The 13,713-nt window shown below is 41.8% G+C and overlaps 1 protein-coding gene across 1 annotated transcript; it reads right to left on the bottom strand.

Moving 5' to 3' along the window:
- Positions 1–5,675: 5,675 nt before the first annotated feature.
- Positions 5,676–13,099, bottom strand: nmur1a (neuromedin U receptor 1a). The gene is made up of 3 exons (XM_086263282.1): positions 13,008–13,099; positions 7,819–8,757; positions 5,676–6,101 (listed from the first exon to the last, which is right to left on the bottom strand). The coding sequence occupies exons 2-3, from the start codon at positions 8,729–8,731 to the stop codon at positions 5,722–5,724; spliced, it is 1,293 nt and encodes a 430-aa protein (XP_086119408.1). The 5' UTR covers positions 8,732–8,757; positions 13,008–13,099; the 3' UTR covers positions 5,676–5,721.
- Between the last annotated feature and the right edge of the window lie 614 nt (positions 13,100–13,713).

Below are 13,713 nucleotides of genomic sequence, written 5' to 3'. Positions count from 1 at the left end.
TTAGTGTTGTCATGAAAAATGTCGAATCCGTTTATTGTAATTTTACCCTTTTGATTTAAAAAACAAAACAACTTTCATTACTTTCCCTGTTGTGCCACAGCAGGTTGTAAACTGGTAAGAAAGACAAACCGCTGTATTGCTCACACCATCTGTGACCATCAGCTGCATTTCTCACTCCTGCTGAGCTTTTGACTTGTCCGAGGTTCCATTCTAAAAATTTGCCTCAATTTAAACTTGTAAAAGCAAAAGCACACGCTGCCAAAATGCCAAAGCACTTACCCCATTATTTTCTACTTGCTACCCCACACTGCCTTCAGCTAGACATGTGGTGTTTTGCAAAGCAGCGCAACACTCAGCATCCCAGGAGCCTGCAGCACTTGCTAAAAGGGTCCTCTGTGGAAAAACAGTGACGTTAACATGCTGAAATCTGCAGCTTTTCTGAGTTATCTTCTAATGTAGACCTTTAGGTGCTTTGTTATGTGATAACAAAGCACCAAAACTGTTTTTGGGGGGAGAATAAAATGGTAAGTGGCTGATTAATCGACATGAGGCCAATTTTCACTGAGAGTACCATGAGTACCATGTGACACGTGCCAGGACACGCTGACTTGAAAATCATTTAGAATGTTGACCCCATCATCTGCATGTCTGCAGATAAGATTGTTTTAGCTGTTGTCTTCGTAATGATGAGAATATGGATCCTATAACTTGTTATGTGTTTCTTGACCACAACACATAGTCTCTTCTTTTCCTTGTTTCTGTTACACACAGGTGGCTGTTAAAGTTAAAGTGAGGCGATTTGTTTTTTGTTTTTTTTGTCTTTTTCAGGTGTGGTGAGGCTGAAATAAGGACAATAACGTGAACTGTTGTGACGCATCATCACTCACCTAGTCGCTATTGTTATGAAGTCCCTTTGCTAATAACAGGAACGACAGGAGAGTGTGGAAGTGGGACCTTAGCCGGCTGGTGAGAAAGTTTAGGTGAATTTTCACTACATGCTTGACCAATTAAAATATAAAGTCAAGCTTTGCCATTCCTACATTTCACAGTGGGGCTAATCACTGTGAAAGTAACATTTTATTCCTGATACAAAACTAAACAAACAAATTCTAGACTCAATTTAAAAATGGGTTTGAATGTGTATTTTTAACACATTTACAGCCAAGATTGAATATGTTTTGTTTTCAACACAATACTCCGAAAAAATCCACTCAAAAGGTTTGAGTGTATATGTTACATCTTTGAGACTTTGAACGGCAACAGTGAGTAAAGAACATTTATATTACAACTCTAAGAAGTACACAAAGCATTAAAACACCAGTATAAGCAGTACACATACACATTTTTCAAATGCACATCAAGGTAGTTTGTGATGATAGAAATAACCAATATTTTGATATACATATTGTGTAGTTTACCTCTTACATCAAAAGACATTAATATTTTACATTCAAAATTATATTCATAGTATTTTAACAAATAACAAATAAGTTCAACACAACTGGTCATTTTATTATTTTGTCTGCAACCTGTATGTCTAGATTACTCCTCAATGATATCATCATTTAAAGCATTTTCTACTGTACACACAAATATGGCTTCTTTCTGACTTTCACATTTATTGGTTCACATAGAAACAAGTCTGACCACTTGGCAGCCATCTTGGTCATGTCTATTGGCAGAAATTTTGGAGTTATGTTTAAGGCCCTGCTTAAATAAACTGTTTTTTCAGTGGCCTCCTGCCGTTATTATATAAAGAAACCTGTAGATTTCAGGACTAGTTGAGTTCCACGCTTCTCTTTTGTAGTGCAAGTTGAGAATGCAGGTTCTCAGAATACACCGATGTCATCATTTAAAAGTATGCTATAACCAGCTATCCTTCATTCTAAAATGCTGCTGTGAGAGTACTAGACAGGGACTAGAATGAGCACATATATATACTTTTTATTTACTCCCTGTTAAATCCAGAATCTAATTTACAATCCTCCCCCTGACATGCAAGATCTTAAATAGTCAGGGTGATCTTAAAGACCTCACAGGATCATATCATCCAAATCGAGCACTTCACTGACAGACTGCAGGCGTACTTGTGGTTCCTAGGATAATCAGAATTAGATTGGGAGGTTTATATTGTTAACTGGTAATTATGTAACAATGTGCTTTTTGGAGTAACAACAAAGTAATGTAACCACATGTACTGCAGTGCTTTTTTTTTGCAATGTATAGTAGTGACCTGTATTGAGAACTTTATAAACCGATGGGTGTGTACATTCATGGAACATATTTTATAGCTTGATCAGCATAAATCAAATCAAATCACTTTTTATTGTCACATCACATGTGCAGGCACACTGGCACAGCACATGCGAGTGAAATTCTTGTGTGCGAGCCCCACAAGCAACAGAGATGTGCAAACACAACAACACAAACGAGCAAAATACAAGAATGGCCAACCTGAAACTAATAAATATATGTACAATATATAATAGTGTATGCATTTCTGGATGTGTATACTAAATATTTTCCTACGTGTGTGTGTGTGTGTGTGTGTGTGTGTGTGTGTGTGTGTGTGTGTGTGTGTATACACATTTTTACAAATTAAATAGTAAAAATAAATAAATAAATAATAATAATAATAATAATAATAAAATATATAAAATATACAGAGTTGAATATGTGCAAAACAAGTGGCATTTATATACAGTGTGGAGTGCATAATGTTGAAGTTCCAGTAGTGAAGCTGAGGTGTCTATGACGTGTTCAGCAGTCTGATGGCCTGATGGAAAAAGCTGTCTCTCAGTCTGCTGGTACGGGACCGGATGCTGCAGAACCTCCTTCCTGATGGAAGCAGTCTGAACAGTTTATGGCTGGGGTGACTGGAGTCCTTGATGATCCTCCCCGCTTTCCTCAGGCAGCGCTTCCTGTAGATGTCTTGGAGGGAGGGAAGCTCACCTCCAATTATCCGTTCAGAGCACCGCACTACTCGCTGGAGAGCTTTGCAGTTGTAGGCGGTGCTGTTGCCATACCAGGTGGTGATGCATCCAGTGAGGATGCTCTCAATGGCACAGCGATAGAAGGTCCTGAGGATGCGGGGGCTCATGCCGAATCTTTTCAGTCTCCTGAGAAAGAAGAGGCGCTGCTGCACCTTCTTCACTGTTTTGTTTGTGTGTACTGACCACGTAAGATCCTCAGCCAGGTGTACGCCAAGGAACCGGAAGCTGCTCACTCTCTCCACAGCAGCGCCGTTGATGGTGATGGGGGTGTGTACTTCTCTGCACCTCCGGAAGTCCACTATCAACTCCTTTGTCTTTGCGACGTTGAGGGTGAGATGGTTGTCTTGACACCAGTGGGTCAGGGCGCTGACCTCCTCCCTGTAAGCCGTCTCATCACCGTTGGTGATAAGACCCACCACTGTAGTGTCGTCCGCAAACTTCACAATGATGTTGGAGCTGTTAGTGGCTGTGCAGTCGTAGGTGTAGAGTGAGTACAGGAGAGGGCTCAGTACACACCCCTGTGGAGCACCAGTGTTCAGTGTGATGGGGGATGAGGTGATGCTGCCCAGTCTGACCACCTGGCGTCTGTCAGACAGGAAGCTAAGGATCCAGCTGCAGAGGGAGCTGCTCAGTCCTAGATCCTGCAGTTTCCTGTCCAGCTTCGAGGGAACGATGGTATTGAATGCTGAGCTGTAATCTACAAACAGCATCCTCACATACGTGTCTCTCTTCTCCAGGTGTGACAGGGCAGTGTGTAGTGTCAGGGCTATGGCATCATCAGTGGACCTGTTGTGGCGGTATGCAAACTGTAGAGGGTCCAGTGAGTCGGGTAGTGCAGAGCAGATGAAGTCCCTGACCAGCTTCTCGAAGCATTTGCTCACGATGGGGGTCAGGGCTACAGGTCGCCAGTCGTTCAATGAGGAGATGGTGGAGGATTTGGGTACAGGGACGATGGTGGCCATTTTGAAGCAGGCTGGGACTACAGACAGAGAGAGGGAAAGGTTGAAGATGTGCGTGAACACTCCAGCCAGCTGAGCCGCGCATGACCTGAGGACGCGGCCGGGAATCCCGTCCGGACCAGTAGCTTTGCGTGCGTTCACCTTCCTGAAGCACTTCCGCACATCCTCCTCAGACACAGTGTGCGCACTGACGTCATCCGCGGTGCGCACACTGTCCGGTCTCATGGTGTTCGCTGTGTCGAATCTAGCGTAGAATACGTTTAGATCCTCACAGAGAGGCCGTGGTCTGCGGTGTGCTGGTTTTCCCTCTAAAGTCTGTGATCGTGTTTAGTCCCTGCCACATACTCCGAGGGTTGTCAAACTGTTGTTCCACCCTGTCCCTGTACTCACGTTTGGCTGCTTTGATCGTCTTCCGGAGTTGGTAATGTGCGTGTTTGTAGTCCGATGTGTTCGCGGAGGCAAAGGCGGTGTTCCGTGCCGCCAGTGCCGCGCGAACATCTCCGTTAATCCAGGGTTTTTGATTTGGGAAGGATTTGACTGTTCTGGATGGGACGACATCTTCCACGCATTTCCTGATAAATCCACAGACTGAGTCTGTGTATTCATCAATGTCTCTGGCGGCCACGTGAAACATTTCCCAGTCCGCGTGATCAAAACAGTCCCGCAGCGCAGACTCCGATTGGTCCGTCCAACAGTGCACCGCCCTCCGGGTTGGAGCTTCCTGTTTCAGCTTCTGCCTGTAGGCGGGCAGGAGCAGGATGGAGCAGTGATCTGATTGGCCGAATGGGGCGCGGGGGAGGGCTTTGTACGCATCCCGGAAAGAGGTGTAACAGTGGTCGAGTTGCCGGTTTCCACGTGTGTTGAAAAGGATGTGTTGATGGAGTTTTGGTGAGACTTTCTTCAGGTTTCCCTTATTAAAGTCTCCGGCTGTGATAAACGCTGCCTCTGGGTGTGCGGTTTCCTCGCTGCTGATCGCGCTGTACAGTTCCCTGAGTGCACGGTCAGTGTCGGCTTGTGGGGGAATGTAAACAGCCGTAATAATCACTGCTGTAAATTCCCTCGGTAGCCAGAATGGCCGGCACTTAATCATCAGGTACTCCAGGTCCGGTGAGCAGAAGGATTTGACCGGGTGCACGTTCGCATAATCACACCAGCTGTTGTTGATCATGAAACACACACCACCGCCTCTGCTTTTCCCAGTAAGATCCTGTGACCTGTCCGCGCGGTGCACAGAGAACCCCGGCAGTTGTATTGCGGAGTCCGGTACTTTGTCCGATAGCCAGGTTTCTGTGAGGCAGATCACGCAGCAGTCCCGCATCTCTCGCTGGAATGAGATCCGTGCCCGAAGCTCGCACAGCTTGTTCTCCAGAGACTGCATATTAGCCAGTAATAAACTGGGTAACGGTGGTCTGTAAGTGCGCCGTCTCAGTCGAACCAGAACGCCAGATCTTCTCCCTCTGCGTCGGCGTTTGCGGCCTCCAGGGCCAGAGAACAAAGCCTCCCCTCTTAAAAAAGTTTAGTGTTCATGTGGGGTGTGTGGTTTGCTGAGTTATGGGTTAAGTTTTCAAAACAGACAGCGGTCTGACAGCTTCAGCAGAGGAGTGCACTTTTTTTCTGCAACTCTTCCACTTAAGACTATTTTAGATATTTTGCTGATGCATCTATGCAGACTGGATGTTGATGACAGCTGATGGATGCACTGGCTCAGAACAAGCAAGTCTCTCTTAATGTGTCCCCCATAACATGACATAAAATGTGTTTGTTTGTTTTTAACAAGAAAAACTGGTCTCATATTTCATTCTCACTTCTTCGTCTTCTGCCTCAACAACAGCAGCTCCGTTGCTGAGCGCCGCGTCACTCAGGGTACTGCGGAGCGTCACCCGGGTGACACTGAGCGAATGTTTTCTGGGAGTGATGGGATGTGGCCGATGGCACATGACCTCCTTGAACATTTCTCTAAAGCGTGTTGACATGAGGTTGTACAAGATCGGGTTGACTGCTGAGCTGAGATAGAAAAACACTCCGGAGGTGATGTGCACATACTGGAAGATTTCCAAGTGGGTGTCAGTCCAGTCACTGATGAAACTCCACATTAGCCGGTCAGTGTGAAATGGAGCCCAGCAGATTCCAAAAACCACAACCAAGACAACTGAAAAACAGCACGAGAGAGACAAGAACACAATGAGAGGGGATGTTTCAACATTAGTGTTTTCCTCATGCTTAACCGATGCAATATATGAGTATTTAAACCTTGATTTAGGTACCTGTGTTCATTTTTAGCCCTTTCCCAGCCAAATAACAGTCATCACTTCAAAGAACATCTCATACAAAAGACAACAAGACAACAAGAATTTTTCAAAATGCCAGACCACATTTTCCTCATCTCTAATTGTTGTTTGAACTTTAATTGTGCATTCTAATTAGTTGAGACATTATTCTGTCTGGCAGACTTGTCGACTGGATTATTGTGGCTGAAAATTACAACTAATAAAAAATGAAATGAAAAAAAAGATTTTTTTGTGTTACTTTGAAGCTAATTTCAGTTTTCTTGTGTCTTAACAGACTAACCGGCAGAGTACACGTTTTTTGAGGCATTTACATTTCCAAGGAAATTTATTCACCAAACTTGAGGATTGATTTTTATTTTAACAGAACCTGTCACATCGTTGAATAAAAAGATGTTTAAAAAAAGTGGCAATATTATAGATGCTGAAGAAAAATATGAGACACACTAATGAAAGAGGACGTAAGTTGAAAAGAGAACAGTTACCAGAAAAAAAAATCTTTTGCTTTGTTTTGGCCCAACTTTTCAAAGGTCGGTTAAACTGTATCCAGAACATTCCCAGGGATTTATATCATCTCCTCAAGTGAATTCAGTGAAAATACTTCTTTTAGTGCTGCCATGTTCAGAAAAACACTCTGTTATTCCAAAGGTGTCTTGTACAGTGTGCACATCTCACCTTTGCACAGACAATGAATGAACATGAACACTTCCTGAATTTGGTTCAGTCTGTGTGACTGTACTCTAAGAGGTAAAACGGTAACTTCACATAGTTATGATCTGTTCTGAATTTTACAAAGCATATAAGATGTACATTGAGAAGAAGCTGTTAATTACAAATAAACTGACAGAACTAGCTTGTTGTATTTGGCTTGAACTATCTAGAATATTGTTTGCTTGAAAAAACAAGAAGCACACTGATGTTCATAATCACACAGTTCGACAGGTTTTTTTGCAGGCTCTGACTGCAAGTCCCCTGCTGGGTATCAAAAGCTGGAGCTGTTTCTGTTGCTTTCATCAAAAGCATTCAGTGACTTTTCTTGACAGTTGGGCACGAACTGCCTACCTTTCTTTGAGCTCCTTTGATCTCTTCCTTTCAGGCATATTGATGAAAATCTTCCAAGAATACTATGACCTGTTCAAAGTCACAACGCTTCGATATTTTGCACTTTGTTGAAGGAATATGACCTGAGAGGAGGATGACAATGACCCTAGAGGTCTTACTATCATGCAACCAAACGCTGCTTTGAAATAGAGGTCAATAAATTATGTCACATCTGAGAAAGATTGGCAATTTAACTTCACCTTCACCACTGAGTGATGCAAAAGCACACGTGAGCCATGACAAACCCTTTCGAAGCTATGTTTCTGATAGAATATAACAAAGTGACACTTGAGTTAACCCTTTCTTCTTGTTTTCCTTATTAAAATTTTTTTTTAATTGATTTATATCAGACTACAGACTTACTATCCATATGGGATGGGATTATGTGATCACACCAGCAGTGTCCCTAAAGGTAAAGTTAACTAACTCTAACTAAACTAGAAGGTAAAAGTTGGCACATTAGCAGATCCATATACTTACACAACATTTTAGTGACTTGCCGGCGACGTGCCTTCTGCTGCTGTGTGCGGATGTTACAGCAGCTATCTTGTCCGAAACCAGATTTTGGCTCCAGTTCCTGGTGCATCTTTTCACGCTTTAGCTGCAGCCCAATGAGCATGTAAAGAACACTGATTGTGAGCATGGGCAGAATAAAAAACAGCAAGGTGGTCATCTGGATTGTCAGGTTGTACATCCAGCGTGGTTTCACTAATGTGCACATGGCTGAGTCGGGAATCTCCACATTTATGGTTCCAGCAGGGTCTGTGGAACAACTGTGCAAGAAGACAATCCCATGCAGGCTTGTATTGGGCACAGCACACAAAACTGATACACCCCACACAGTGAGAATGACTCTCTTAGCATGAGTACGTGTCACATAATACTTTGCTCGCAGAGGGTGGACCACGGCGATGTAACGCTCTATGCTCAGTGCCGTCACGTTTAGGATGGATGCCAAGCAGACCGTCTCAAATAAGAAGGTCTTAAAGTAGCAACCTGCCGTTCCCAGAAGAAAGGGGTAGTTCTGCCACAGCTCATACAGCTCTAATGGCATGCCAAGTAGTAGCACTAACAGGTCTGACACGGCCAAGCTGAACAAGTAGTAGTTTGTTGGTGTCCACATGACTTTGTTGCGTGCAATGACGGTGCACGTCAGCACATTCCCCACAACGCCTACCAGGAAGATGATCAGATACATCAGGCAGATGGGGAGGAACACAGGTGATTGACGAGGACCCAGATATTTTTCCAGGTACCCCTCCTCTGTCAGATGTGTGAGATTATGAAAGGTCCCATTCACGGCATGAGTAATATTGGTGCACGCTTCTCCTTTAGGACAAAGCCACTCTTCGTTTTCAGTTATTAAATCAAATGAACAGTTGAAAGCTGACATCCTGCCAACTTAGCCGAGCTCACTGGCTGGAAAAAAGTAGAGGAAACCGTTATTAGCATCAATCCAGTTGAACACACAGTAGACAACACTGAATAGTGAGGATAAATAATGAGTTTCAAAATAAGTAAGGAAAGAATGAAGAACTGCGTGATAATTATTAAACTAAGAGTATTTCCTACCTCAACCCTGAACGCAGGACTATATAGCAGATAAAGAAAGTGTTACTTCTGGCACTTACCACATCACTTAATTGTCAGGTAATGTTCATCTATATGTATATGAGAATCATTACAGCACTGTGCAAAAGCTTTGAGCCACCTCCATTTCTTTATATCTAACCACCAAGGAGTTTTCCTTTTCATGTTTGCACCTGTTTCAGGAAGTAACCTCATGTTGCAAAAAAGAAAGAAAGAAAAGAAAATAAGAAAATATAAAGAAATCAGAGGTTGTGCAACAGATTATGAATTGATTACTGGATTCCTCATGTATTTGTATAGCAAGTATTATTTTTGCAAACGATTCCCTTATCAATTCCAGTCGCCCCGAATGATCTCACCACGCTCAAAAGTTTGGTTATACTTTACGAGAACGGATGACAACAGGGCAACTTGCAATACTTGAAAAGTAGATATTTCATTTAAGGGAGGAAACACTACGAATATGCAAAAGCATTTGCTCACAAAACACGTGATAACCTTAAATGAATGTCGTGTTTTTAATTCCGCTCCTTATTACAAAACCTGCCATTACTGTGCATTTAGGTGACCATGATGAGAGAGACAGAGTCTGGCTGGCTCAGATGCTGGCAGTTCTCACTGCAGTCTACCATTAGCGTCTCCTTTCAGACGAATGTCACCGAGCAGTGACTGAGTTTGTGGTCAAAGGCTTGCACCCATTTGCCACAGCAGATGCTCCGATTTTCGGTAAGTGAATGTGTTTAATTGTAGGCAGGGACATTACTGAATATTCTTGTGTAATTGCTACAGAATAATTTATGTTATACTTTGTTATTGCTACTGAAGAATATTTATTTTATTATTTTACATTTACAATTTTTTTCCTGGGGACCCCGTGACACCCCATTGAAGAGCCGTAAGCTGTGGATCTCTTAATATCTCACTGCTGGGTTTGTAAGGCCATGTTACTCCTAAATTTCTATCTTGTTCAAAGAGAAGATATAAAACAAAGTTCTAAGCTAATCGACCTTAGTGTTCTCCTTTTTTAAAAAGAATCAATAAGAGAATCAATAAAGAATCGAATCATTAAACAGAATCGAAAATGGAATCGGAATCATGAAAATCTTATCCCATCTCCAACAACGATGAGGCGGCCTACATGGATGAAGTGAAGAATCTGGCATCGTGGTGCCAGGACAACCACCTCCAGCTGAACGTCAGCAAGACCAAGGAGCTGGTGGTGGACTTCAGAAGGGGTCAGCACAGAGACTACAAGCCCATTATCATCAATGGAGCTCCAGTGGAGAGGGTGCAGTCCTTCAAGTATCTTGGTGTCCACATCTCCTCAGACCTGACATGGGCTGCCCACATTCAGGTCCAGACCAAAAAGGCTAGGCAGCGCCTGTATCACCTACGACAACTGAGGAAGTTCAGGGTCTCTCCAAAGATCCTCAGGATTTTCTATACAGGCGCTGTGGAGAGCATCCTCACACAGAACATGACATCGTGGTTCGGGAACAGCTGTGTGAAGGACCAAAAAGCTCTCCAGAGAGTGATCCGTACAGCAGAACGCTGCTGCAGGATTGCTCTCCCCCCGCTTCAGGACACCTACACCAGGAGATGCCGGACTAGAGCAGCGCAGATACTGAAGGACCCGTCCCATCCTGGCAACAAACTGTTCCAACTTCTGCAATCTGGTAGAAGGTTCCGCATAACTATGGCTACCACAAGATGCTCTGCACCACGTAAAATCGTCCATTATTAAAATATAGCCATTTTAAACTTGCACTAATTTTAAAATTATTCATTATTAAACTCTGGCTGTCTTCCACAGTCTGCCCCACCTGGGCACGGCCAATGGCCTGAGCCTGGTTCTCTTACTCTTACTTGCTTATAGGGGTCATTTGATTATTTGGGTTTTCTCTGTATTACCGTAGGGTCTTTACCTTACATCATAAAGCACCTTGAGGCAACAATTGAGCCAATCAATAAAAAAATATTTATAATTTCAGACACATTTGTTTTGTCTCTAAGTCTCTATAGACAATTTCTTTTTATTACATTTTTTTTTACACCTTAAAGGTCTACATTTAAAACAACCTACCACTTCAGATAAAAAGGAAATATTTTTACCTTTACTACTCGTCAATAGGTACAGTAGCTTTGCTGGATATAAGAACAGTGATTGTGAGTTTACTGACATCTAAAAGTAAGAATTCATAGACAAGGATGAAAAGGAACAACGTTTGTGGTTTGACTGCAGATGTAGGACCTTGGAGTAACATTAGTTTCTGTCTCTTTGACTGAATATCTGCCTGGCAGCTGCAAAACATGAACCCACTTGACATTGCTATGTATAAAACTTGCAAATGGACTGATTTATTTAGTTTGGTGCCAGAACAGAATACCATATCGTTCTGGCTGACATAACACCTGCGTGTACACTGCCATGAACAGTAGTTGTTTTTTTTTAACCTGTCCTGTCGGGCAGCTTTAGCAGGCACAATCATGATCTGAATGCCCCGTTGTGCCAGACACATTTGTTTTGTCTCTAAGTCTCTATAGACAATTTCTTTTTATTACATTTTTTTAAATTATTCAGACAAATGTATCTACTGCGTGACAATGCCAGACCTCAAGGCGGGTAGAAGAAACTTTTTAATTCAGTTTAATGGAATTAAGTTTCAATTCAATCTATCACAGCCCTGAAATGTATCAAATTAAACTGATGTGCATTAAACTGAATTAAACAATAGATAATACAATATAGTTAATACAAGCCTGAACTGTTTTAAACAGAGTTGCATTAAAGGAATTCAACTTTACAGAAGATGCTAAATAGGTGTAGAAAGCAATGATGAACTATGGAAGTAACATGTATTGCCCTAAAATGAGTAAGAATCGCTTTCTGAAAGATTGTATATTTGATCACATGTTGGCCACTTATAGAAATCACTGAGGAAAATGGAAAAGCATCCTTTTTTTGAATGTTAATTGATCATTGTTTGAGGCCAGTGAGCAATGCAATCAATTATCTAGTCTGCAGCTGTTAACACAACACCACAATCCATATGTTACCCAGAAGCTTTTTCCAGTTGTCAGAGCTTTTGTCCCTGAAGTAGAGACCATACTTTTCACTTTTCTGCTATGATTTAATAAATAATCAAAATCGTGAGTCCGAATCATGTCAGTGGACAAAAATAACCTGTTTCAGCAAAGTCTCCATGACACCGTCTCTTATGAAAGTCAAAAATGTCATATCTTGATGGGTTGGAGTGTTTTTTCACAAGCTTTAAAACTGCATGAAGTCAGTACAGGATTGCAGGAATTATACAAATGCCAAACAGGGAACTTTAATGTCTGACTGTAAGTCAGACTTTAATAACAGTGCACACTTTTCAATTTATTTGGGGGCACGGAGAACACAGACAAAAAAAGAGAACACAGAACATATCTCCTTTTTCTGTATTTTTTTCTGTATCTTGCAATATTCATGATTTATTTTTATACCTCACTGCTTTTATCATTTTTGACACATCACATTTTCATTCATTCAACACGTTCTTTGTTCTAAACAAGTCAAATCATGTAATAGTCTGTAATGGAGTTAATGCCACAAGAAAAAGACCTGCGAGTGTTTGAACCTCATTCATCTACTTTACAATATGTAAAGACGTAATAACTGATTGATTGGTAAATTAACAGCTGATGCACCAAGATACAAAAAAGCCAGAAATGCATTGTTTTGGATTCAATAAAAACTTGTATGTGACACTTGTAAAAGAACTTATGAGCTGAAAGAAATCGAATCTCTTCCTTTTCAAGTAAATACTGACTTGATCACATGTAGCGTATAATAATTTGGGAGAATTAAGAGAGAGATCTGCAATCCTCAGTAAAGCGCTGTTACTGTGTAAACAAAGGTAATTAAAAAGTAGTAGTTTAATGAACTGGTTGATTACACAATGACACCCGAGATTTATTTTAGTCTGAACGATGAAGTGCCTCCTATATCAGATAGTGAATAAAAATTACAGTGATTTACTGCAGCTCTGCACTGGAGCATCTCTAGCTTTTTTACTGGATATAAATGCTCTTACCTCCAGTGTGTCCCTGTGTTGTTATTCCTTTGCGTAAACTCAGGTTGAAGCCTTAAGTCTGAACAATGTGCGGCTCTTTCACTCCACTCTCCTCCTGGTCTGTCGCACTCTCCTCCAGCCTCACTTGCAGTTACACACATACATACATATTGCGCGCACACACACGCTCTCCCCTTTTCTGTCATCCTTCCTGCACGTCAGACTCTCAGACATGAATGTTCAAACACAGGCAGATATTTAAAACAACATTTATAGTTCTTTCCATTGCAAACACTTAAATTCGAATGACTATGATGATATTAAAGTAGGAATACGAGCTGCGCTCCCTTCACTCAGAACCCCCTTAAGGTTGAGGATAAAAACCCTTGCAGATACTCAGCTTTCAGTTTTAATTCAGTAGACTGTAAAACATACTTTCACACAATTCCATGTGTAGCTGGTAATTTTCCTTAAACCTCGTTGTTAGAGTGGCGTAGCAGTGGTTTTCAAAGAGAAAGTATCAGTCGGAAATTAGTTAGCTTTTGTTCATCTCCTCCACAGCTTGGTGGACATATTAATATGTGACTAAACAGGTTGCCTACACTAAGCTGTTTTTGTATGTTTGAAGTGTATTCCTCATCTTCAGTTTTTGCAAACACAGTTTTATGGATAAATATTTAAGCAAAATTAATGTACAAGGCCCAAACTGACTGTATTACCTGAATTT

Source organism: Aulonocara sp. 'chitande type north' Nkhata Bay, linkage group LG15 (assembly GCF_057382095.1).
Source record: "Aulonocara sp. 'chitande type north' Nkhata Bay isolate Kocher_YH1m ecotype deep benthic linkage group LG15, A_spYH_male_GT1.1, whole genome shotgun sequence".
Classification (NCBI taxonomy): domain Eukaryota; kingdom Metazoa; phylum Chordata; class Actinopteri; order Cichliformes; family Cichlidae; genus Aulonocara; species Aulonocara sp. 'chitande type north' Nkhata Bay.
Note: the sequence above shows the minus strand (reverse complement) of the source record. Positions and strands in the feature narration are given on the sequence as shown.